The 26393-nt window shown below is 41.6% G+C and overlaps 1 protein-coding gene and 1 pseudogene across 9 annotated transcripts in view; one reads left to right on the forward strand and one right to left on the reverse strand.

Annotated features, from left to right (window-relative positions):
- WDFY4 (WDFY family member 4) overlaps positions 1–26393 on the reverse strand; it is a 295693-nt gene that overhangs the window by 223027 nt on the left and 46273 nt on the right. For all 9 annotated transcript variants that reach the window (XM_077945551.1, XM_077945549.1, XM_077945550.1 and 6 more), the window contains 4 exons: positions 25748–26200; positions 23262–23366; positions 21164–21354; positions 13653–14233 (listed from right to left, as the gene is read on the reverse strand). In XM_077945551.1, the coding sequence (XP_077801677.1) occupies positions 13653–14233; positions 21164–21354; positions 23262–23366; positions 25748–26200 (1330 nt within the window). The remainder of the gene's footprint in view (positions 1–13652; positions 14234–21163; positions 21355–23261; positions 23367–25747; positions 26201–26393) is intronic.
- On the forward strand, positions 5070–11739 carry LOC107000116 (large ribosomal subunit protein uL13 pseudogene; annotated as a pseudogene).

The following is a 26393-nucleotide window of genomic DNA, read 5'->3' on the forward strand; positions in this document are numbered from 1 at the left end:
CACACTAATATACTATTTTTAAAAAGAGAAAAATAAGCCCAAAGTAAGCAGAAGAAATGCAATAATAAAGAAAAATCAATTAAATTAAAAACCAAAAAATAATAGCAAAAACAACAAGTAAAAATCCAGTTCTTTGAAAACATTTTAAAAATTGAAAAGTCACTAGCTACACTAACAAAGAAAACAATGGAAGAAGACACAAATAATCAATATCAGGAATGAAAGAGAAAATGCTGCTACAGACCCCACAGACATTAAAAGGATAATAAGAAAATACTGCAAATAACTCTGTACACATACATTTGACAACTTTGATTAAATGGCCAAATTCACAATTATAGCTGGAGACTTCAACACTCTCCTCTCAGTAATTGTTCCTTCAAAGTCACAAACTACCTTCAAATAGTTTTCTTCAAAGCCACGAATTACCAAACTGAACAAGAAGAAATAAGTTACCTAAATCATTTATAGCTATTACAAAAACTGAATATGTAGCTAAAAACCTTTCCACAAAGAAAACTTGAGGCTCAGTGTTTTCACCAGCAAATTCTACCATACATTTAAGAGAAATAACACCAGTTCTACACAACTTCTTTTAAAAACACAAGAGAAGGGAACACTTCCCAATTCATTTTATAAAGCCAGAATTACCCTGATATTGAAAACAGAAAAACACAGTATAAAAAAACTACATGTCAGTACCCCTAATGAACATAGGTGCAAAAATCCTCAACAATCAGCAATACCCAGATATATATAAAACGACGAGGATACTATGGCCAATTGGACTACCCATAAATGCAAGGCAAGTTCAATATTCAAAAATTAGTCAACATGATCCATATTAATAAAATCACATGACAGTATCATTTAATATAAAAAGCATTTTAAAGATTCAAAATCTGCTCATGACAAAAAAAAAACTCAGTAAATTCAAAGGGATTGTTTACAACCTAATAATGGACATCTACAAAAATCCCATAGCTGATGTTATATTCAATAGCAAAGACTGAAGAATTTCTCCCTAAGATTAAGAACAAGGCAGGGATGTCTCCATTTCTAATGGATGTAATATCCCATTTCTATTGGATGGAACATATGGATTGGAAAGGAGTATCAAAAACTGGCACTAGTCACAGACGATGAGATTGTCTTCCTAGAAAATCCCAAAGAATCCATTAAAAAAAGAAAACTTCTAGAACTAATCATTAAATTTAACAGTCTCGAATAATAGTCAACATATAAAAGTCAGTATTCCTAATGAACATAGGTGCAAAAATCCTCAACCACAGCAAATAATACCTAGCTACATATAAAATAATGAGGTTCTATCAGGAAAGCCAAATGTATAGAATTGAAATCACCACAGCAAATTTGAGAAGGAAGAATAACTTTGGAGAGTTCCCATTTGATATCTTACAAAGCCACAGTAATCAAGACAGTATTGGTGAAAAGCTAGACACATAAGTCAATGAAATCAAATAGTGTCCAAAGACCTATACAAATATGGCTAAGCAGTTTTTACAAAGTTATAAAGACATTTCAATGGAAAAAAGATAATATTTTCAACTAATGGCATTGGAAGAATTGGACATCCATAAGCAAAAACAAACAAACAAAAAATGAATCACAACCTAAACTTCACACATTGTACAAAAAGTAGCTCAAAATGGATTACAGACCTGTAAAACTTTTAGAAGAAAACATAGGAGAAAATCTTCATCACCATCAGTTAGGCAAAGGGATCTTAGATATGACATAAAAGCGCAATCCATAAAAGTAGAGACAAATGATGATTTGGACTTCATCAAAATTTAAAACCTTAATCTGAGAAAGACCCTGTTTAAAGATGAATAGATAAGCTATAGGCTGAGACAAAACATTTGTGTCCCTACAATGCAAAACTACTCAGCAACAGAAATGTATGAACTACTGATACACACAAAATGAGTGAATCTCAAAGGTCTTATGCTGAGTGAAAGAAGCCAGGCTCAAAAGATTACACATGTATGCTTCCATGTATATGGTATTCTGGAAAGACAAACCACAGAGAAAGATCCGTGGTTGCAGGGATGGGGTGGAGAAAAGGTTTTACTATGTGGGGCAATAGCTGGGAACTATTCGAGGTGAAGGGATTGTTCTGTTTCTTTATTGTGGTGGTAGTCATGTGGCTCTACACATGAATTAAAACCCATAAAACTGTAGGCCAAAAAAAGAAACTTTTACTTTGTGTGAATTGAAATAATAATAATAAACTACAGGCTAATCCCAAATTACCAGCATCCGATTTGATTTTCCAACATCTTGCCCATATTGCTGCTTTCACATGCAAAGTGAGATTGTTTTTAGTCCTCAGAGTAGCTAAGGCACTCAGGAGTGTTTCTTGTGCTTGGGGGTAATTTATTCAAATCAACTGAGCAAATACTTATTGACCTTTTATTATTTTCCAGGCACTATTCAGGCACTCTGGATATATCTGTAAACTAAACAAACTAAAATCCATGACCTGGGTGTGAGGGGAAGAGTGTAGACACAAAGATAAACATAATAAATAACTAAATTAAAATTAATAATTATTATATATAATGTATCAATAATAACAATATCATAATGAATAAGAAATGATAAGTGCTATTGAGAAAAAAAGAGCCAAGAAAGGAGAATTGAGAGTGCTTACATGGAGAAGGAGAGTAATCTGCAATTTTAATTTGAGTGGCAGGTTTGGCCTCTTTAAGAAGGGCAAAACTGAAAGAGGGGATGCAGACATCCATGGGAAAAGCATTTCAAGCAAAGGGAAGAGCCATTGCAAAAGCCCTGAAGTAGGAGTACATCTGGCATATTCCAGGAACAGCAAGAAAGCCTGTATTTTTACTCTGATACTGAAGCCACACAAAGACAATACAGAAAAACAAACAAACAAACAAACAAAAACTACCAATATCCAAGGGATCAATGTCCCTTATGAATATACATGCAAAATCCTAAGCAAAATGCTAGCAAACTAAATTCAACAGCATATTAAAAGGATTATATGCCATGACCAAGTATGATTTATACTAGAAATGCAAGAATGGTTCAACATAAGAAAACCAATCAACAAAATATACCACATTAATAGACAAAGGCAAAAAAACAGATGATCATTTGATTTGACTCATAAAGAGCATTTGACAAAATCTCAAACTCTTTCATGATAAAAACACTCCAAAAACTAGAAATAGATAGTAACTTCCTCAGCATGACAAAGGGCATTTATGAAAAGCCCACAGATAGCAGCATGCCAAATGGTGACAGCTGACCTTCAAATTCACGTGGAATTGTAGGAAACCCTAAGAAGCCAAAACAATATTTTAAAAGATAAAGTTGGAGAATTCACATTTCCAGAGTTCAAAACCTACTACAAAGCTACATAATCAAAACAGAGTGGAACTGACATAAGGATAAATACAGAGACAAATGAAATAGGATTGAGAATCCACAAATAAACTCATGTATCTATGGCCCCTTGATTTTCAATAAGGGTACAAGGACAATTTAAGAAGGGACTCTTCAACTAGTGGTACCAGAGCAATTGAACAGTTATAAGCAAAAGAATGAAGCTGAACCCTGACCCCTTGTCATATACAAAAATTAACTCAAAATGAATTAATGATCTAAACATAAGAGCCAAAACAAAATTTTTAGCAGAAAACACAGTGGTAAATTTTTATAACCTTGGATTTGGCAATGGATTTTTACATATAATGCCAAAAGCACAAGTAACAGAAGAAAAAATGGATAAATTGGACTTCATCAAAACTGAAAAGTTTGGGCCATCAAAGGACATTATTAAGAAAATGAAAGGAGAATCTATGGAATGAGAGAAAATATTTGCAAATCATATTTCTTATAAAAGTCTAGTACCCACATTATATACAGAATTCATACAACTTGGCAATAAAAAGAGAAACAATCCAATTAAAAAATGGGCCAAGCCCTTGAATAGACATTTCCCCAAAAAAGATGTACAAATGGCCAACAAGCACATAAAAACAATCAACATTATTAGCCATTAGAGAAATGAAAATCAAAATCACAATGAGATAACACTCCATATCCATTAGAATGTCTAAAAAATTTTTTAAAAAGGAAAATAAATATTGGCAAGCCTGTGGAGAAATTGAAATCCTCTTATGTTGCTGTTGGGTATGTAAAATTGGTTCAGCTGCTGAGAAAATAGGCAGTTTGACAGTTCCTACAATTCTATTGAATTGAGCTACAATTCTACTCCTAGGCATATAATCTGAAGAATTCAAAACAAGTACTCAAATAAATACATGAACATGAATGTTCATAGCAACACTATTTACAAGAACCAAAGGAAATAACCCAAATGTTCATCAACAAATGAATGGATAAACAAATTATGGTGTGTACCCATATGATGGAATATTATTTTATCGCAAAAAGGAAAGAAGTACTGATATAAATTACAATGTAAGTGAACCTCAAAAATATTAAGCTACCTGAAAGAAGTCAAACGTCAAAGGAAACCAATTATATGATTCCATTTATACATCATTTATCCAGAATAGGTTAATCCCCAAAGCAGATTGGTAGTAGCCCAGGGATTGGGGAAAAGAATGAGAATGAGTATAGCTTTTCCTTTTGGGGTGATAAAAATGTTTTGAATTAGACAGAAGTATTCTTTGCACAACACTGTGAATGCATTAAATTCTATGGAATTGTTTGCTTTAAGATTATTAATTTTATGTTCTGTGAATCTCACCTTGGTGAAAAAAGCTAAGTGTTTTTTTTACTATTTTTTCAAGAAAAAGATGTCTAGCACCTGGAGTAGTTCTCAAACTTTAATGTGCTTACGCATAACAAGAGAACCTTTTTAAAAACAGAACCGTAAATTTCAACCCCAGGGATTTGTGATTCAGGAAATCTAGTTTACACAACTGTATTTTTGTGCAACTCTACAACGGATTCTGATGCAGGTGGTCTACAGGCCACACTATGAGAAGCATTGCTGTATGGTAGGGATTGACAGAGCAGGAATGGAGACAAGGTTCTGAATCCCAAGGATGGCAGACACTGATCCCCCACCTGACCTGGTGTTCCCAGATAGCTCGTATCTCACAAGGGACCTGTGGGTACAACAGAAAGTTGTAATCAAAAGTACGAATCCCAAAGCACTTGTATCTTTGGGAGCCAGTGGATGTGTGAGGCATGCTTGGCCAAATTTTGCATCTCATTTGAAGAAGCCTAGGGGCCTTTGCAGGATGTGAACCAGTGAAGCCTCATCATGTCACACAGCCCCTGAGCTTGGCTATAAAATCCTGCCACCCACAGCAGCTGCACATCAGAGAGGATGACTGCTCCAATCCTGGTATTTGTCCTGCTTAGATATGAAAGTCAGACAGACTGTCCCCTATATGGACTCTATCAAACTTCAGGGGGCAAGATTAATACCTATCTCCTGTTACTAAGGCCTGTGGATACTTGAGGGATGCATTAGAAAACTAAAAGCAAAGTGGTCTCATTTGCACAGTCCATGCTGATTACTCCAGACAGCCACCATCCTCTTCCAAACCTCCAGGGCTTCTCTCTCAGGGGCTGGCACCAACCAGTCTCTCTCACACTCTCATCAAATCGATTACCAAAGCCAGGCAAAGTTATGTCCTAAATAGTTCTCAAAATGTTCTCCTGTTCAAGCTACTGCCATCGCTGGAAGGAGGGACTGACAGCTCCTTTGCTCTTCTCCTTTCTGGCCATCATCTCTGCCCACCCATCCCTATAGCTTAAAGCCCTACTAGAGCTTGAAGTCCGAGCAATGCCTACAGAAGGAAGGAACAAACCTTATTCCAGACAGCTGATTTTGCGTCTCACCTTTATGCCTCCTCAACCCATTTCAGACCAGATAACTCTCATCTTTAAATGTTTAGCTCAGTGGTCTCCTCATCCAGGAAAACCTCACTGACCTCCTCCCCAGACCTCATTAGGTGCACTTCTCTATGTCCTCTCAATTTCTGGGGCTGCCCTTGCCAGGGCACCCACCAAACAAGCATAATGCTCCATTCATGTCTCTAATAGTGGGATCCCAGAAGAGGAGCAGGCAGGAGCAGCCATATCTGAAGCAGTTGCAAGACCACTGCACATCAGGTTTCTTCAGGACACCAGGCACGAGAGCCCAAGACTATCTGCCTTGCCAACCCTCCTTGCCTTTCCTCCTGTCCTGCCCATCTTCTCAATTCATTCATGCCCATATTCGACTCAGTGACCGTTCATGGGGGTCCCTGATGCAGACCAGGAGCTGCAGACCCAGTCCATGCTCACATGGGCCTCACCATTGAAGCAGAAGAAAGAAATGTGAACACCATCTTATCTCCACAGTGGTAAGAAGCCAAAAATCGATAGATGTACAGTGGTTTTATTAGCAGATGGGGAAGAGACAACTTAAGTGGCTGATGTCCTTGGCATCCATTTTAATGCATATCCTGGTTTCAGATACGCTCAAGTGTGCAAACATGCACCAAAGAAAAAAGTAACCAAGGAAGGTTACACAATTAATCGTTGATTTGCACTGTGATCAGTGCTGATGGTGCTGAGGAGATATGAGGCAGTGGGATCTGATTTGGCCCACAGGATGGGATGGGGCAGCCGGGGGAGGCTTCTTGGAAGAAGTGACATCTAAACCGAGACAAAAGCGTAAGAAGCAACTGTCCAGGCAGAGTGAAGACAGGAAAGGCATCCCAGGTTGAGTAAAGGGCATATACAAAATCTGAGTCTGAAACATGGTTGCAAGGTGCTAGGTGAGTGATGCCATGGGCAGGTGGGACCCCTGGGACTGTGTGCCCCACACTCCCAATGTCTGACTCCCTCCTGGTAACCATGGGGAAGCACTAGAGGCTTCCAAGTGGGAATGACAGGGTCACAACTGTGCCTTGCAAAGGCTAGTGTGGCCTTCATGTGAACTGCTCAGGAACTACACTGTCCCCCACCCTTCCTCAATGGTCTGGCTCAACCATCAAACTCACAACAATTACCCCTAACAAACTTAAGTGACAGATACAACTCATACCCACAGGGGACATTGTTTCAACAGGAAAGATTAGGATGAAGCTGCAGGACGCCCAGCAGCAGAGCCAGAGGAGTGAGTGTTTAGGTCTCTGGCCTGCAGAGTGCCCCCTGAAACCTTAACCATTGCCTGGAGCATACCGCATTCCTGTTGAAATGACGTCTCCTTAGGGCTATAAGTTATAGCCACAACTTAAGCTCAAGGTAAAGGTGACTGGGGTTGCTCCTTCGGCTGACATAAGGAATAAATGTCAACCCACGAGAACTAGCAGGGGCTGGGAGAAGGCATATGCTAAGGTAGAAGCAAGAAGGAGCAGAGATGCCCTGCTTTGGAGGGGGCTTTTCTCAGAGCTATACGTGACCCAATTGTAGAGCAGTCCTCACAACCCATAACTCCATGATGCCACAGCCCTGCACAGAGACCACCCTAGCTCCACATTACCTATAGGGTAAAAGTGAAATGGTCTCGTATAGGATTTATGCAAGGCGCACCACAGTCTGACCCTGCTTCCACTCCACTTTCACCTCCAGACCTGCACTGTGGATGATGTGCTGCTGAGGGGTAAGCACTCCATTCTATGGTGTGTGTATGTAGTGTGGATATGTGGTATGTATATATGTGTGGTTTTTGTGTGTGCTGTGTGGTGTCTGTATGTAGTGTATATAGATGGTATGTGTGGTGTGTATTCATGTGTGCGTGCTAGGTGCTGTGTGGTGTGGTGTGTGGGTGTGTGTGATATGCCAGTATGTGTAAGGTGTATGTTCAGTGTGGTGTATGTGTGTTCTGTGTACATGTGGTGTATGTATATTTGTGTGTGATGTGTATATAGTGTGTTTGGTGTGGGGGTGTTTGTTTGGTATGGTGTATGTTTCACAGAGATATATGATGTATTTTGGGCACCACAGATATATTTTGGGAATTACATAACATGTCACCTCTGTGTTATTAAAAATGTTCCTTAAATTGTAGTTATCATAAAGACTAAATGAATTGAAGAATAGTCCATCGTAAAAAGCTGAGCATGGTGTCCGGCACACACGTACTTAGGAAGCAGCTGTGATCACTCTAACTACCACCATTACCACCTGCAATCCTTGCCTCACAGCATCCCTCAATATAGATACTATTATTATGTCCGCCTTCAAATCAGGAAATGGAAGATTAGAGAAATAAAGTAGCAGGGCCAAAGAACACAGCCACCAAGGCATAGAACAAGCCGGCCTGACTCCAAGGCCCATGGCCTCTTTCTCTCCTCCCTGGAGACTGGGGACCTACTTTGCAGAAGGCAGAGCTAAGGGAAGCCACCTGCCCAAGGACATACAGGTGTGGTGGGGTGGAGATGAGCATCCTGTCTTTGATTCCCAGCCCACTGCCATGCCCTTTACTCTGCAGACTCCCTGGAGGGAGTAGAGTTTCACTTCCTATTCTCTAACCATTAAGGAAGGCCAAGGGCCATGTATCTCTTTTAGGGAGGAAAAAAATGCTCTATTTATGAAACATGGCTCTTATAAATGTAAAAATTACTCATTACAAAACCAGGATGACATTTAGACTCACCTCTAAAACATCAGGACTGATGCAGTCCATAGGTTAGAACCTGATCTTCAAACTGCAGGCTGTCGTGTCTGATGTTTGGAAAACTATCACTATTATTGTGGGAGTATCAGGAAAAAAACAGGAAGAGCACACACACGTGTGTACACATACAGGCACACACAAACAAATGTATGCAGGCTTTGGAGATAGCCCTGGGTTCAAATTCTAGCTTTATTAATTACTAAATGTGTGACCTTTGGCCATGTTTTTAATCCCTTCTCAGCCTTTGTTTCCTTATTGATAAAATTCCAAAGTTTGGGAGGGAAATAAAAATAAATAGATATTTAGTGTTCAGCCTCCAGAGACATTCAACTAATTACTATTGCTTTTTTTCACCTGATATCACTTACTAAATGTCCTTTGGTACTGACAAATATTCCCCTGCCCCTGAGAGTTGGTAGAATAAGTCGAACAAGTTTCTATACCAAGATCCTAAGTTAACCTGTATGCTATCAGGGCGCCCAAGAAAAAGGCCTCCTCAGGGATTGCCCCTGAAATATACAGAACAGGGAACCCAGAGAAGGAATTCTTCCCAAGACAAGCAAGAAAATCAGGACCTGGGAATCTGGTCAAGGCCTGGCTTGGAAAGTGCAGCTAAGACCCCATGGAGGCATTCCCATATCTACAGAAAGGCAGGATGGCCAGAATGAGGATGGTTTCCATGGAATCCAAGAAAAGGAAAATCTTGGAGCAAGATTCACAATCAAAAATTAGACATCACACAAGGAACCTTCCATGATTGTCACAGAAACAACAGACTCTCAAAAAACGCAAGAAGAAATAATTATGATTCCTATGTTTGAAGAAATAAAAATGACAGACAGATATGAACAAGTAAAAGGGCTATTAAATCAAGTTAATTTGAAAAAGAACCAAACAGTATATCTAGAAATATAAAATACTGTCATCGAAATTTTAAAAAGAAAACCTAAATGGCTAGATTATATATCAGATTAGACACATCTAGTAGGAGATTCAGTGGGTTTAAGAAAGATCAAAAGAAACTGTGTGGAACAGAGCACAGAGAGACAAAGAGATGGAAAATGTAAAAGAAAGATTAAGAGACATGGAAGATAGAATGAAAAAGTAACGCATACATCTAATTGTGTTAATTCCAAAACGGCAAAATAGGAAAAGGGATGGAGAAGAGGTCATAATTTAAAAATCCATATTTTATAAAAGACATCAGTTGGGATTCAGGAATCCCGATGAATATGAAGCAAAATGAATGTTTAAGATAATGTACACTGAGATATATGACAGATATAAAGCAACAGAATGAGAATGGTGATCTTAAAAGCCACCAGAGAAAAATGACAAATTACCTTCAAAGGAAGAGAAATAAAAACGATTTTTAAAGGGCAACAATGGAAGGCAATAGCTGGGGAGACCTTCCATTTACTGTGAGAAAATAACTGTCAACAAATAAATGTATACCCAGCAAAACTATCTTTCAGCAATTAGGGAGAAAATACATTTTCAGACAAATAAAATCCAAGAGAGTTTATCACAAATATACCCACACTACAGGAAAGTTTAATGGAGGTACTAGAGTAGATAAAAAAGAATCCCAGATGGAAGAATAGAGATGCAAGAAAGAATAGTGAGCACAGACATTGAAAGCATGTAGGTAAATCCAAAGAATATTTTATAAAACAACAACAATAACTGTCATATCTGATGGATTTACTAACAGGAGACAAATTTAAAATACTAGCTAACAGTAATGTATAAGTTAGAAAAGGGCAAAAATATTTAAGAGTTTTAAAGTCTTGATGTCTTAATTGGATGGATAAAGATACTGTTTAACTAAAAACATGAGTATGCCTGTTAAATCACTCTAGGGTAACTACTATAAAATTAATCATAGAGAGTTTAAATGTCATACTAGTAGTTAGGAAACACAATTTTAAAAAATCAAACAATTCAAAAATACGACCAAAAATGTTTTTTAAAAGTGGAATAAAAGTAAAAAGCTAAGTAAAAATCATTCCAAATATATTAATAATTATGAAAGTGTAAACAAATGACATTCTCCAGTTAAATGACAAATAATACCACACTAGATTGAAAAACAAAGTAAAACCAACAAAAATGGTTCCTTGTTGTTTACAAGAAAAACACCTAAAAATGTAAGGACAGTACACAGAAAGGATAAAACCAAAGGATGAAGAAAAAGCCCAGGCACAAACTAACCAAAAGAAACCTGATAATAATAATAGTACTATTATTATTAAAGGCAAAATGTACTACTAGGGATAAAAAGGTCACCATATAATGATAAAAATTTAGACTCCATAAGAATATAAAAATTCTAAATAGGTATGATGCTTATAACATCAAATATATGTAAGGGAAAATTCAACAGAAATTGACACATCCACTTTATCACGAGAGATTTTGAATGCATCGTTCTCAAGAACTTATACTCCACTTCCCAGGCCGCTGCTGCAGGTGGCGGAGGGGCAGGTCCCGGTGATGGAGGCCGAGGCCACCTCCTGGGCCACCTGGCGGCCGTTGTGGCGAAGCAGGTACTGCTGGGCTGGAAGGTGGTGGTGCGCTGCGAGGGCATCAACGTTTCTGACAATTTCTACAGAAATAAGCTGAAGTAGCCGGCCTTTTTCCGCAGGCGGATGAACACCAACCCTGACGAGGGGCCCATTATTTCCTGGCCCCCAGCAGCTTCTTCTAGCAGACAGTGCAGGGCCCGCTGCCCACAAGACCCAGCGAGGCCAGGCTGCCCTGGACCCCGAGGTGTTCGATGGAATCCCACTGCCCTACAACAGGAAAACCAGATGGGGGTTCCTGCTGCACGCAAGGCTGTGCATTTGAAGCCCACGAGAGAGTTTGCCTATGTGGGGCGCCTGGCTCAAGAGGCTGGCTGGAAGTACCAGGCAGTGACAGCTACCCTGGAGGAGAAGAAGAAAGAGAAGGCCGAGACCCGCTACCAGAAGAAGAAATAGCTCATGAGACTGCAGAAAGAGGCCGAAAAGAACGTGGAGAGGCCCTCAAGACCCATGAGCCCAATAAAGCCTGTTTATTCCAAAAACAAAAAACTGATATTTCAAACCGACTTTTAAAATTTATGATAAAGGATATTTGAATGAAACAATTGACAAATTCGATCCAAGGGACATAAATAGAACATCAAATCTAACACTCTGAGAATATGCATTATTTCCAAGCACATGTAGAATATTTATGAGAAGGGACTACATTGAGGGCCATGAAGTCAACCTCAACTAATTTTGAAGGATAAGAACCCAGACAGTCACCTTGATAGAGTGAGAAGTAAATAGCAAAGATGACCAGAAACACTATAACAATGGAAATTCAAAATTCAAACACTTAGGAGTCAACTATAATTTATAAGGGAAATTAGAAAAATATTTCATACTAAATGAAACTGAAAATAAAACTTACGAATTACAGAAAAATTTATATGTAAAAGAAGAAGGAAACAGACATCCAAGTTAAGCAAAAGAACACCAGAATAAGCCCAAAGGTAGAAGGAAATGATAACCAAAAAAAAAGTAGGAGAAACAGGAAAAGTCGAAACTTGGTTCATAGGACACACTGAAAAGTAAACATCTGTGAATAGTGCTGAAGCAGAAAAAGCAAGGAAGATGCAGGTAAATAGTGTTAGAAATGAGTCACAGAACTCACAAGGGCTGCTCAGAAGAGCATGAGGGAGCCTTCGTGAGCAGCTGGATGCCCACAAATGGAAACTTGGATGAAATGGGGAAATCAGCTTGCAAAATAACAAACCAAGAATAATCCAAGAACAAATAGAAGTGCATTCTCATGAGAATAAATTTTCTCACAAGAAAAAACCGGGCTCACAGGATTTAGTGGCAAGTTCTGTCACATTAGCTAGGGAACAGAAATAATCCCTACATAAACTCTTCCATAGCATAGAAGAGAAGCACTGTCCAACTCATGCTATGATGCTAGCGTAAATTTGACAAGAAAAATAGCCAGGAAAGGAGTATGAAAGGCCAAACTCCTGAACATCAGTGCAAAAATCCTTTTTAAACATTAGTACATGAAATTCAGCAATACACAGATTATGAATGAGTTGGTTTGTGCAGGAATGCAAGATTAGGAAACCAGTTAATTAGCGAGATTAACCCCCAAAATCATAATTATCTCAGTGTGTGGCGATTTAACACGCATCCTTCTCTACTATCCCCAACACTGAAGTCTGGCAAATGGGGCCCTCTGGATAAAAATGCAGTGTCTTTCAGAAGGATAACTTACTGCAGTAGTAATGGGTGTTCTGTCATTTATGCTTTAGAGGAATGGAAAAAGACACCAACTGTTGCTGCTGTATTCTTTCATTTTCCTTCCCACCCCAAGAGGGGTGGGTAGGGATGGTTCTTTGTGCTCTCTTGCTTTAGTGGAATTCTCTGTTACAGACATGAGAGGAAAAAGTTGTTTACTAAAGTCTGAACCCATTGAGGTGTTTGGCCTGAGGAAGTAAGGAGAGCAATTGTCTTTGTTAGGGGGTGTAGAAGCAGCAAGAAAGAACAAAAAGAGTTCCATAATTGGGGTGGACACTGTGGTTTGTGTCCTGCAGATCAAAGGATCTCACCCCACCCCTGGCAGCGCCCTGGGGAGGAGATAAAACCTGAGAAGACCAAGGCTGCCTGGCACACCCAGGGATGCCAGGCCCAGGCACCAGGGCTCCCTAGGACAGTAAAGATCCCAAAGGAGAAGGTGAGTATATCAGCAGGATCCTGCCCTCCCTGGTTCTTATGTGACTTGACAGCATCCTCCAACCCAGTACTGACTCAGATTGAATTTTCTGTCAGCTCCCAAGGTAGAAGAGTGTAGAGTCAGAGATAACTTGATTTGAGGAAGTGGAGGTCACATGACATTTCTGCACACCCATTCTGTAGCTGAGCCTTCCTACCGACTACACATGCACAAGACGTTAGAGTGAGAATGGGAGACAGAGACGCACTGATGACACACTGGCAGAAGAAGCTACCTCTCCTCCAGGTCTGGCCACTGCTTGAAGTTGCGTTGGGGGTCACTGCCAGCTTCTCCCTTCTGAGCGTCCACAACCGGCCCCTGCTTGGCCCTCAGGGACTCCTTCAGGTCTCCACGCAAGTGGAGGGTGCCGCTGGCCATGCTGTCCAGAAAGCCAAGGATCTGGAGGCAGCTCTGTATCCGGGGTGGGAGTGAGCCACTAGAGGAAAAGGCAGTGCCCAGCAAATCTGCAAATGGCCTGGCCTTTGTGTCCGCCCAAGAGCGCAGCAGGGCGCTCTCTTCCTCCAGGGCTCCAAAACAGCCCAGCAGGCAGAGGTCCTCAGCCAGCTTCTCAAAGAGCCCATTCCTCCTGAAGAAGTTGTCGTTGACAGGGTCCCAGTGCAGCGCTGCGGACACAGCACAAAGAGTGTACAAAACCAGCTCCACGGTCTGTCTGGGGGACACTACTCCCCATGCCTGCAGCGGGGGCTCCTGGAGGGAGCCTTCCAGGTCGGAGAGCAGAGACAGCAGCCCGTTGAACCCGCTGGAGACTCTGAAGGCAGCACGGCCCTTGGGGGTCTCCAGGATCCGGAGCAGAGACTGAAACACCAAGCAAATCAAAATGAGTACACTCCAGGAGGTAGAGTAACCCTGAGCCCACACACATGCCTGCCAGAGCATCCCACTAGCTCTTCCCTCAACGCCTTCAGACCAACAAGCTACAGGAAGGATGATTCTGAAACATGGGGATCTCCATATTGTTCCTCTTACGGTTCAGGTTTTCCATGTGTGCCTACTACACTAATCTATAGGGTTGATTTAACTGTCCTGTATTTTGACTTGAATGCATATCCTTCCAGAAAGCTTCTGTCCTGTAGTTCATACTCATCCCAGATCGAGTGCTCACACATCCCCATCTCATTCCCTGATCAAAATTCTCGTCTTACTCTACTGCAGCTACTTGAAAATCATCTCAGCTCTCCACCAGACTGAAGTTCCACAAGATGGGAACCATATCTGGCTTCCTTACTATTGTGGAACACAGCACACACTTAATGACAATTTGCTAAATGAGTGGGATGAACCATCTCTTATACTGTACAGGAGACACACAATGAAATCCTTATAGAAGCAGCTTGTTATTCCTTATCTCCCTCTCTGTGCAAGCACGGCTTCATCTGTTATATTAGATGAGGGGAAACAGTAAAATGAATCAACTTAGAATGTGGTGTGAAAAGAGTGTGTCAGAAAGACAAGAGAAACCTGCAATTGAATGAAATGCATAGGTATAACACACAGCATAGGCCAAGTGTGCAGAAAGCAATTAGGTCACTGATAGGATACATCATGGAATCTACCACCCTCCAGATCACTGTGAGTTTTGCTGGCCAGCCAAACTTTTATTTCCTTCTAAAATCAAACCTTTCTTGAGCACTTACTTACTTGAGCCCAGTGCATGGTATATACTCTAGGTAATCAATACGTGCTATTGGAAGGAAGGAAGGAGGAAGAGAGAGGGGGAGGTGGGGGCTACATTTAAGCAGTTCTCATACTGTGCTTCATCGAAATGTGAAAAACACATGGAAGATTTTAAATAAGTATTAAAAGCCTATTATTTTTGGTACATATTTATTGATCAGATAAATTGCACTGGACTCCATCTAAAATTCAGGCATTCGTTGTGTTTCCTAGAGAGTGGACAGCCTTGAGCGTTCGTTAGTAAACTGCGGAGAGAGGTGTGAATTATTTTATCTTTTCAGATATTTAATGCTCTAGTGTGACAGGCAAGGGGATTGTCTGAGAAGGTACAGTTTGGCATCAGTTTCAGGAGGCCTGAGACAAGGTTCAAAGAGAAAAAATAAAAGAGAAACTCCCTATTTGGGGGAGGGGTGATGCTGTGACTTAAATGCCTGGTTTAGGCGAGAGTCTCTAATATGACACATGGAAGTTAATGAAAAAGAGAAAACTGGGAGCTCAGAAAAACAGGTGGGAAGGGACTAGATATTTAAATTCGTTTTAGTTAATAGAAACTTAGTAAAGTTATAGGTCACTATCAAACATGAAGTCATGCACTTTGGGAGCTCCATCTTTTTTGTTTTGTTTTGTTTTTTGTTTTTTTGAGATGGAGTCTTGCTCTGTTGCCCAGGCTGGAGTGCAGTGGCGAGATCTCGGCTCAATGCCTCCCCAGTTCAAGTGATTCTCCTGCCTCAGTTTCCTGAGTATCCAGCTGCATCTCTTAACTGCTGGCACCCTAACCTAACAGTGGTGTTTATTTGAAACAGTAGAATGTGTTTCGACCACTTGGATTTTGTTCTCTAATGTTATATTCCACTACAGGAAACCTGAGCTGCTGGGCGAGTAGTCAGTCTCACATTCCGGGTCAGAGAACACAAGAGGAGCCTGAACTCTCTTAGTGCACACGTGAGGATTCTTTCAAAGATGAAGAAAAGCAGCAGCCAAGGATCTGCGTAAAGGGCTTCCAGGGCCCCATCTATGACATTTCCAGAAATTTAAAAAACAAAACAGATTGCAGTTACTAGGAGAATCTATGAAAGACCAAAGTCCATAATTATATTCAAAGGGACAAATAACATAAAGCGAGGTAGAAAGATTCATCCATACCAATACAAGTCAACTGATCTTTTCCCAGTTATAGAAAATGCACTACTTACAGTGGTTAGATCAATGATACCCCACCACATCTCAGAGGGACACTGCGGGGAAATGAACTGTCATTTTGCTCTTTGAAAGAAACCCAGCATCAGGGCCACCCACTAAAGGGGACGGTCAAGTCTGAATCGTGGGAAAGACTTCAGGGAAATTAACTTCCCAGGCCACCTGAAAGACGGGGGCAATGATACTGCTTTCTCCTCCTGAGTGAGGATGTGGCCTAATTCTTTCTGAATTTGGCTGAAAACCCAGGAAAGTTGAACATTTGTAGATGCACCCTCAAAGCAAAGCATGCGAATTGTTGGAGTGGGTTCCTCCAGGATGGTGATACTGAGTGTGTGATACTGATGGTGATACTGATTGTTGGAGTGGGTTCCTCCAGGATGGTGATACTGCGTTTGTGAAAGCTCATGGCTTAGGCTGGGCAAGGCCTTTCCCTGTATAGACAGAGTCATAGCAGCTGCCTGTCCCTGCCCCACCCAGGAGGCTCTGGGGCCAGGAAAGGCTAACGCAGCTACGCTGCATCTGTGCCTGCCTTGTGTGAGCAACTCACTCCCAATAAAATGTTATTTGTATGGCTGAGTTGGAAACTCACTCCAACCTTGACATGTGTGTGTGGTTTCAGTCCCTCCTTTCTAACAGATAAACCATACCAAAGGCTGTTCACTGCAATGTGGTACAGCACGAGTCTGAACCTGACCTATGCCTGGTCACGTGACATATGCCATGAAAAGTCAGTCAGTCACAAAGACATCAGGAAATCTTAAGCTCTACAATGTTAAACAGACTAAATTTATGTGAGTGCTTTCAATGGCTCTAAGACCTCTAGGAGCTTTGTTTAAGGAAAATGGGATGAATAAACGCTTCTGTTTGTCACATAACACATGACAAAACAAATATTGGGAAGGGAGAATCATTAAAAAACAAAACTGATCAGATTACAGACAATTGCCTGAGTGCTGGTGATCACTATAAACCCCTCTTCCCCCCAAGGAACTCCCTCCCAATTTAATTGTCCAATTTGATGCCAAATATTGCTCAAAAGAACTCCATCACTCAAAGAGTGTTGAAGCAGATATTTTAAAAAGCAAAGCAACCCAATAATCGCCCTCATTATGATCTGTGTCTCTCAGCGGGTTTGTCACCTATAATTCCTAGATGGTTATTTTCTTTTCCTCCTCTTGGGAGGGAGAGGAGGAAGGAATGGCTGTCCTTAATTGTTGCTTTGTTTGATTTATTAAATTTAGAGTCATTATCTAAAATGGGGGTAATCTCATTAGAACTTAGACCCCGCTATTATTTCTTGGGATGGGGTTAATTTCATATTTGCAGAGTCATAAAGTAAAGAGTCCAAAATCCAATTACAAAGGTTTAATTTCATAGCAACTAAAGAGAAACATTTCTATCATAAAGGAAAATAAATACTTCGCTACTTCGGGAAATGATTTGTCAGGAATGGGGAGTCTAGGAGGAGGGTCTCCATTACTGTCATTCAACTTTGCATGATAATGCATCACATAGGGTTTCCAGTCTGCAGAAGGGAGTAAATTTAATCAGTTGAAGTCAAAGTAATCAGGCTGGGGTTGACACATTTCAAGAAAGGTCAGCGTTAAGCACATTTTCTCATCCTAACTCAGTTACCATGTCATCGTCTCTGAGTTAGTATTCCTCCAGCTTGAATCTATAAAATGGATGTCTGCTGCAAAGTGCTAACTATGTTAGGACTAACAGGATTTATTTCACATTCTATTATTTGTTATTCCTCATAATTTTCCATGTGTCATGCTGGAAGACCGGTGAGGTAATGCAATTAAGCTCAGAGTTGAACAGCTAAATGTATATTAGCAAATCAATCTGAATTTGTGCATAACCCAATCACAGTCCCACCGGCCAAGGAGAGGAAATTCATTTGCTTACATTATTCTTTAACTCAGTTATCATTTGCCAGAATTAGGTGGTGAAGTCACATGTGCTTCAGTGTTGGTATGGAAGCGCCACTGGTATTTGAAGTAACTGCCCGAAGTTGCTTCTCCAGAGTGGCTGGCACACAGGCCACAGGGAAGGGATGCAGAGTGATGGCATGCTGTGAATGCACGTTGGAGATGGGAAACCTTTACAAGAAGGGGCACCCTCTCATCCTACTCAGACACACTTTGTAGAAACAGTCCCTATGGGCAGAGTTGGCTCTTACCTTCTAAAGAGAGAGATCCAGTGAGAAACAATTCACTTAACATCTTCGTTTCAAAGTTTCAGGGGATTCCCATGATGATTTAGAAACAAATGCAGATCTCACATCTGATTCCAGCAAGCCTTCACCACTTGCTCATGTGACTCAGTGGTGGGCGAGTCTGGAAGAGGCACCAGTCCTCCCAACTGCCCCCTTGAGCAGCAGTGTAACAGCCCTAGCCCTTGGAAAACAATGCCAGCTCCTGAGGCCTCCAACTGCCCAGCAGTGACTTGGCACCCAGGGAGAAGAAAGCACATTGAGTGCAGGCTGTGATTTCGTTAAATAAGCTCACCAGTGTTCTTCCCTTATGTGCTCTCTTGAAAACTGATTCTGAAATGATATTGAATCTGTAAAACACCATAACGACTTTACATTACTAATTCTAGAAATTTAGTCCTATTGCCCAAGGACTGACACTCTAATACGATGACTCTGGGCTGCAGAGTAAACAAAAGGAACTTTCTATGAGCAAAGCAGATCACTCTTTTCTACATTGGACAGAAAAATACTTTTACCTTCCAAGCAAAGTAAAAGCAAAACTTTCCTCTCTGTGGATCTGTTTGGCTTTTGATACAGCACTGTCAGAAACAATTATTCACCCAACAGGAAACCACAATATGACTGGTTAAGACATGCCTTCCCTGTTCCTATCCTATCAGAACATTCCAGTCAAGCTGAACATGGACATATGAAGGAAAATGTACCGAACAGCACAGTGAAGTGGAATGATCTATCAGTTTTCAGTTGCTTGCCTTAGATTCAAACTCAACTTCACCATTTAGCAGTTGTGCAATATTAACTTAGTCAATGAAGCTCTCTGAATGTCTCTCTGCCTTTAACGTTAAGAGATTGGACCACATGAATCTGAGGTAATTCCTAGCCCCCGTATTTTCTTTATTTTTGATATATCTCTCCCTTACCCTACTCTCTGCTTCACCCATCCCTCTCAATCTCCTTACCTCAAGTAATCATGGGATTCAAGTGTCTTTCAAAAGGTATTTAACTTTCCTTTTTTTGTTTCGTACAAATCACTTTCACTGATTCTATGGCCCTGCAATTAAATCACTGTCTGGGCTCTTGTCATCTGTGAAGCATGATGATTATGGTCATGATACCAGTTTTGGATGGACCACGCAATGCTTTGGCCACACCAATCACTGCTGGCTTAGGCCACATAATAACTGGAACAACTCACATCAATGTCTAACATCGAATGTGCAGAAAAATTAAGTATGATGAACCAAACACCATTCTTTAAATGTTAGAAAGGTTTTGCATAGAGATAGGCTTAAGTAAGTTAGATTGATGATTGACCTAATTTTGGAAATCAGAGCAACTTCACTTTTTAAAAAATTCACCAACAATCACATATGTCATGTTAATGAAACATGGGCATGTTGGCCAGGCACAGTGGCCCACATCTACGATCCTAACACTTTGGGAGGCTGAAGTGAGAGAACTGCTTGAGGTCAGAAGTTGAAGACCAGACTAGATAACATAACAAGACCCCCTCTGTACAAAGAATACAAAAATTAGCCAAGTGTGATGGCACATGCCTTTAGTTCTAGTTAGCTGGGAGGCTGAGGTGGGAGGATCACTCAAGCAATCCTTTTAAAAGTCATAAACTCAAAGACAAAAGCAATGTAAAAAAAGGAACAGCAACAAAACTGTGAAAGTTGTAAGGCAGAACAGATGGCAAGAATGATATTTGTTATATGTATTTAACTATTTTAAGATAACTCGATGAATGTTAACAATATTACAAAAACATACACTTACATCTCTGTTGCCCAAACATGATAACCCTGCCTCAATTGTCCCTTTGTGTCCACTGTTTCCACACCTCTGACTGCCTTTTGCTTCTTTTTCACAGCTCACAGGTTCTCTCCCCAGTAAGCCTTCCTCAACCAGGTAAGGCAGCATTGGGCTCTCCTACTTCTGTGTTCCCGTAGCAACCTGCGCTCAGTGTCTAACCAATGCATTCATTACACTGCAATGTAACTATTGCTTACTTATTAGCACCAGGCTATGAGCTCCCAGAGGGCAAGGGTTGTATCATAATTGACTGTAAGTCCCAGGTACTCTTCATCAGCCCTGGTAATGGGTTAGATGCTCAATAAATGCTGATCGAATCAACAAGGCAGCTACTTGGCCATTGCTGATTTGAGCTGCAATTCCATAGTTTACAGTGTTGTGGGAAGTAGCTGCCTAGCCAGGAAAAACATTTCCTAGCATCCCTTGCATCCACATGAGTCCTGCCCAAAGTTCTTCCTAAAGAAAATCGGACAGAAAATAACACGTGCCAGTTCTAGGCCTGAATAAAAATGCCTTGTGCATTTCCCCATGGTCTCTCTTCCCTTGTCTGCTGCCCAAGTTAGATGCCCAGGTGATGGTAGTTCCTGAATGACAGTCACCAATCATTTGACTGGACTGTATGTTGGAAAGAAATTTCAAATGTACCAGGCTACTGAGGATGTGGAATTTATTTGTTACAGCACCTGACACTAATACAGGGTACTGCCTACTACATACAGTGGCAAACTGAATTACATGAATAAAAATGCCTAAGCAAATGTGGATCACTTGGTCCATATCCATAGGAAAACCAATCTCAAAGGAGGACTTGAAATCACCTTCAGGAGATCCAGTTTCAGCTGCAGCTCCCCCTGAGTGGATGAGCACAGAGCACCCACAATGATGCTCATGTACTCCTCGGCATTGATGGCTGAGAGCTGCTCCAAGATGCTGAGCGAGGCCTCCCGGTAGTACTCCTCGTCCAGGAAGATCTTGATGAAGGGCACCATGCCGTGGTCCTTCAGGACAACTAAGGACCAGACAGACAGAATGGGGCTAGCGCCAGGGAGAACCTTGCCACTTCAGTTTCAATCAAAAGAAAAAGCTTTTTCCTATAATTTTCAAAGTTCATTTTGCTATTTTTTTATGATTCTCTTTTGCTCACTGGTAAATTTTTTGGTAATCCATACCCACCGTTGAAGTGAGAAGCAGAAAAAAGAAACTGTAGAACTGTGGATTTGACGAAAACAAACAAACAAACAAAAAACAAAGAAACTGCTTTCTTCTCCAGTGAGAACCTTATTAAAAAAAAAAAAAAAAATGACTAACATCTCCCCATAGGAGATACATTCAAGAAAGGAGAAATAAGTTTAAGAGGTCTATTGTACGACATGGTGACTAAAGTTAATAAGAGTGTCATGAATTTTGGGGTAAAAAAAGAAAAAAAAAGAAATCTAAGTAATAAAAGCTTTAACTAGATCTACCTCTCCCTTGATTTCCTCATAATTTCCTCCCCAGGGCCAATGACAATTTCTGTCTTCTCTCTGCCAAAATTCATATAGAAAGCAAACCACAATTTAAGCTAAGAACATATTTAATTTCTAGAGAGTTCCTTGGGGAGAAAATTAAAGAAATCTGACTGGCGGTACATTTTTGTTTAAAAATAATTCCAAGCATTTTTTCCCCAGGATTGATATTGGAGTAATTCATGTGGGAAGAAAAAAAAAAAAAAAAACTAGGAGGCAACTGGATCCTTCAAAATGGTTTGATGGGGATTTGAGCAGACAAGATTTTTCCAGTTACAGGCTAGGTACCTCTGACATGGAAATCACCTTGAAAGCCTGTTTAAAAGTAGATTCCTGGCCAGGCGCGGTGGCTCACGCCTGTAATCCTAGCACACTGGGAGGCCGAGGTGGGCAGATTGCCTGAGCTCAGGAGCTCGAGACCAGCCTGGGCAACATGGTAAAGCCCCGTCCCTACTAAAATACAAAATAATAATAATAATAATAAATTTGCCAGGCATGGCGGCATGCGCCTGTAGTCCCAGCTACTCAGGAGGCTAAGGCAGGAGAATTGCTTGAACCCGGAGGGTGGAGGGTACAGTGAGCTAAGATCATGCCATTGCACTCCAGCTTGGTGACAAAGCGAGACTTCATCTCAAAAAAAAAATGTAGATTCCTGAACTCCACCTTGACTGACTATTAATTAAAGGTCTGGGTGTGAGCCTAGGAATACACATTTAGCCAGCACCTCTGGGGAACCTTTTACAGGCTAAATGTTAAAGACTCTCTCTCTGCCATAGTGAAATAATTTTTTACATTAGGTATAGTTACTGTACGAAGACCTCAGATAAAGATGCCTAAATCACCAAACCCACTGATATGATGTTGGATGTTGGTGTGTCTATGTCTACATATATATATATGCTCATATTATTTTTAAAACCCAGAAGCCAAATAATCTTAGAACACTAAAAGAAAATTTGAATGGATTAAATTGCTAAGGCCATCATGTCTGAGAGCACAACAAATTGCATTCCTTTAAAATGGCTAGCTTTCTTTGCCCGTATTTTACTCTTTGGATCTAAAAAAATTAAAAATCATCTATAGTCAGTGCAGCAGGACACTAATAAATTTCACTTGAAAAGAGGAGAGGGGGCTCTGTGGTCTCATAAATTTAGAAAATGCTAGATTGAGCATAGTCTTTTTGTCACCAACTTTATTTAGCAATCTTAGAGGTAAAAAGTGTCAACAGAGGTACAGTATCTATGAACTTATTGATGATCACTGAACATCGGCCAGGAGAGGGACATTAGCCACAGCTAACGCTGTGTATTGGTTATTCCTTGAGTACAGCCTGTGAACACTGCCATAAATAACCAGGAAAGAGTTCATGTTTTACCAAGCAGTGATGAGGCAAACTTGGCACCATCCTTACCTGCATTCCTCACCGAGCCTTTCAGAAGTGTGACTACAGTCTTCAGCATCACACATGTGAGTTCTCTTTCTGGATCCTGAACACCAGGAGTGGACAGTTTGTTTCCTGCCATATTGAAGAAGCAAAAGCAACAGAAAAATAAGTACATGTGGTATGACCCCAAATCTCTGACTCCAGGTTTCTACCCTCTTAAGGAGATGTGAATATAATGCCTTCATCATAAGGGAATGTGTATCCCAATTGGTAAGATAGAAGGCTATTACCCCCTACAGCAGAGTTCTCCATCTTGAGCACATCAGCATTCCCTGCAGAGCTTATTTTGTTAAAACCCAGAGCCCCATGCTGGGTCCCATCCCGAGAATTTCTGATGTAGTAGTTCTTGGATGGGGTTCTATAATTTGCATTTCTGAGAAGTTCCCAAGCAATGCTGATGGGGCTGGTCCAGGGACTGCTCTTTGAGAAGCATTGCCCCAGATGATACACAGAGCCCTGCCTTCTTGATTTTCCTTTGGCCACTTTTACAGTTTGCCATTCATCCGTGGGAGGGATGACTGCCCACTCATTCCTGAGCCATGGGGAAGCTCAGGAGAAACTGGAGTAAAGAGGTGATCCCAGTAGACCCATGAGGGCAAAAACAGATCTCTTTATTCACCTTGAATCTCCGTGCCAGAAAAGTGCCTGACACAAATTGGAAGCTCAATACTTATTTGGGGGAATGAATGAATGAATCAATCAATCAATCAATCAATCAAAATAGAGTTTATAAACCAGGAGACAGAGTATCTAAGAAATAACAAGACACATTTAACAATGGAAAGTACAAAGTAAGACTAATGCATGAGTTCACAAAAAAAGTTCAAATTCTCCTAGGAATGGTCATGGGTCTGGAATTGGATTTAAAAGCAAATTCAATGTTAGGCTGCTGAAAAGAAATACCAGCTAAGATAAGACAGAACCAACAAACAAAGAAACTGTGCAGAGACTTCTCATTTAAACACCAAGGAAAGCAGAGGAAGCAATACATTAACTTCATTCATGATAGGATTTAAGGACAGAAGTTACTAAGCAATAGAAGCTAGCTCATAAAATATTGTCCAGGGCTTGGCCCAGAGGCCCAGACGCACAAACCATCCCTTGGGCTCATCCTCCACAGTCCTGATCCTATTTGCAAACACTCCCAGGGAGAAGCTGGGTCCATCCTGGCCTCTATAAGATGCCTGAGCTCCTCCCTAGGTGTCTATCTCAGTCTATGGCAGTAGCACTGGAACTATAGGGACAAGGTGACTGATGTTTCTTGAGCCCCTGTTATGTACCAGGCACAGCAGTGGCTCCTCTTCAGAGATTCCCTCATTAAAATCTCACAGCATTCCAGTGATGTCCATCATTACCCTGTTTTACCAAGGAAGACACAGTCCATAGGGGTTAAGTCACTTTCTCAGGATCACTCAGTTTGTCAGTAGCATGGCCAGGATTCCAGCCCTTAGCTCCTTTCCCTCAGAGAGGCCCAGGAAACAGATAGACTGGTGACCTTGGCTTAAGTCTGAAGCAGAATTACAGAAGCAACCAAAGGCTAGAGAGCTCCCTGACCCTTCCAGCCAGTACAGTGGGAGAAAGAGAATTAAAGGAGGGAAGGTAGGCAGAGTAAGCATCCAGATTCTTGTGTCCCAGTGTCCCTCCTCCAGGCTGATTCCCCAGAGAAGCAGGTGTAGAGAGACTGAGGGAAAGACTAGAGGAGCTGGGGAAGGAGTTTCCACACTTCGCTTCCTATTGGAAAGTCAATGGAGATGGGAGTTAAAGACCACCACATAGAGTGACTCCAGCAGGATATATGGTGGGGAGCACAGTGAGGCAGTGCAAGAGCCCAACCCCTGAGCCACTGTGCGCCCTCGTGAGACCCTAAAGCCCCAGGGGAGCAGCAGAGGCTATTGGGTTTGAGACTTCAGGGTGCAAGGGCCAAGTAGGGGCAAGGGGACGTTGCCAAGGAGCCACAGGTATACAGCCCAGCAGGGCACCAAGACTCAGAGGGGTGTGCTGGGTCAGTAAGACCCCAGGGAGCTCTCTCCCAGTGGGAGACCACTGAGCCAACAGTGTAAAGTGAACAGAGTGAGCTAGGAAGCCATATAGCAGCAGACCCCAGAAGGGCCCCCAAACCCAAGGCCTCTCCGAGCTCCCATTCCTGAGGAGCTGTCAGACCCCTGCAGTCTCCCTGTCTGTACACCCACACAACATCTAGGGCAAGATATATCTAAAACCTGGGAATTCACAAGGCCTGAGTTAGCCCCAAGTTCACCCATCCCTTTCACTTCTTCATGCGGAAGACTGGGAGGCTGCCTATCTTTTGTGAAGCTGTGTGTCCCAAGCATACCTCCCCACTGACATGGGCATGCTGACTTTCTGTTACATTTGATGGGCAGCCAGGTTGGCCCAAAGACCAGACCTGGCTGACACTGACCCCTGCCCATCCCTCCCGATGCGCCCAGTGGCACCTGACTTCCTCATGATCTTGGCTTGCTTCCGAAGTTGTGCCAGCAGCAGGCCCAGGAGCCCTGAGTCCCGGAAGATGTCGGTGAAGAGCGGGTCCCCACCAGCAATGCTGAGGATGCTCTGCAGGGCCATGAGAGTGCAGGACGGCCCAGGGCTCTCCTTGATCAGATGCTGCACCTTTCGCAGAATCTCATGAGGCACGTAGTGCAGCTCGAACACCAGGGCCTCTAGGAGCTGGAAGAAGTGTGCCTGCACTGGGGCCGGCTTCAGGGGCATGATCTCTACAAACTGCGAGATGGGCTGCAGGGTCCACTCCAGCAGGAAGAAGTTTCGAGCATTCCAGGCCCACATGGTCCTGATGGCCGATAAGACTTGTATGCAGAGGACAGAGTCACTGGCTTTGTGGAAAACATTCTGTAGGACCTGGAAGGCCTGAAGATTCTTAACAGTCACCCCTGAGGAGGAAAACAAGAAAGATCTTGCAAGTCATTTCTCCTGCCTGTGTCTACAAATAGATATTTTCATTACTAAGAGAACATGCCATTTGAAGTGTCTGTGTTCTAACTCCTATGGGCACATGTCCACCAGAAGTCCAGAAAAGTCAGCCACCTGGGGTGTGAAGAAGGCTGGTGCGGCATGGTCCAAGAT

Source organism: Macaca mulatta, chromosome 9 (assembly GCF_049350105.2).
Source record: "Macaca mulatta isolate MMU2019108-1 chromosome 9, T2T-MMU8v2.0, whole genome shotgun sequence".
Classification (NCBI taxonomy): Eukaryota; Metazoa; Chordata; class Mammalia; order Primates; family Cercopithecidae; genus Macaca; species Macaca mulatta.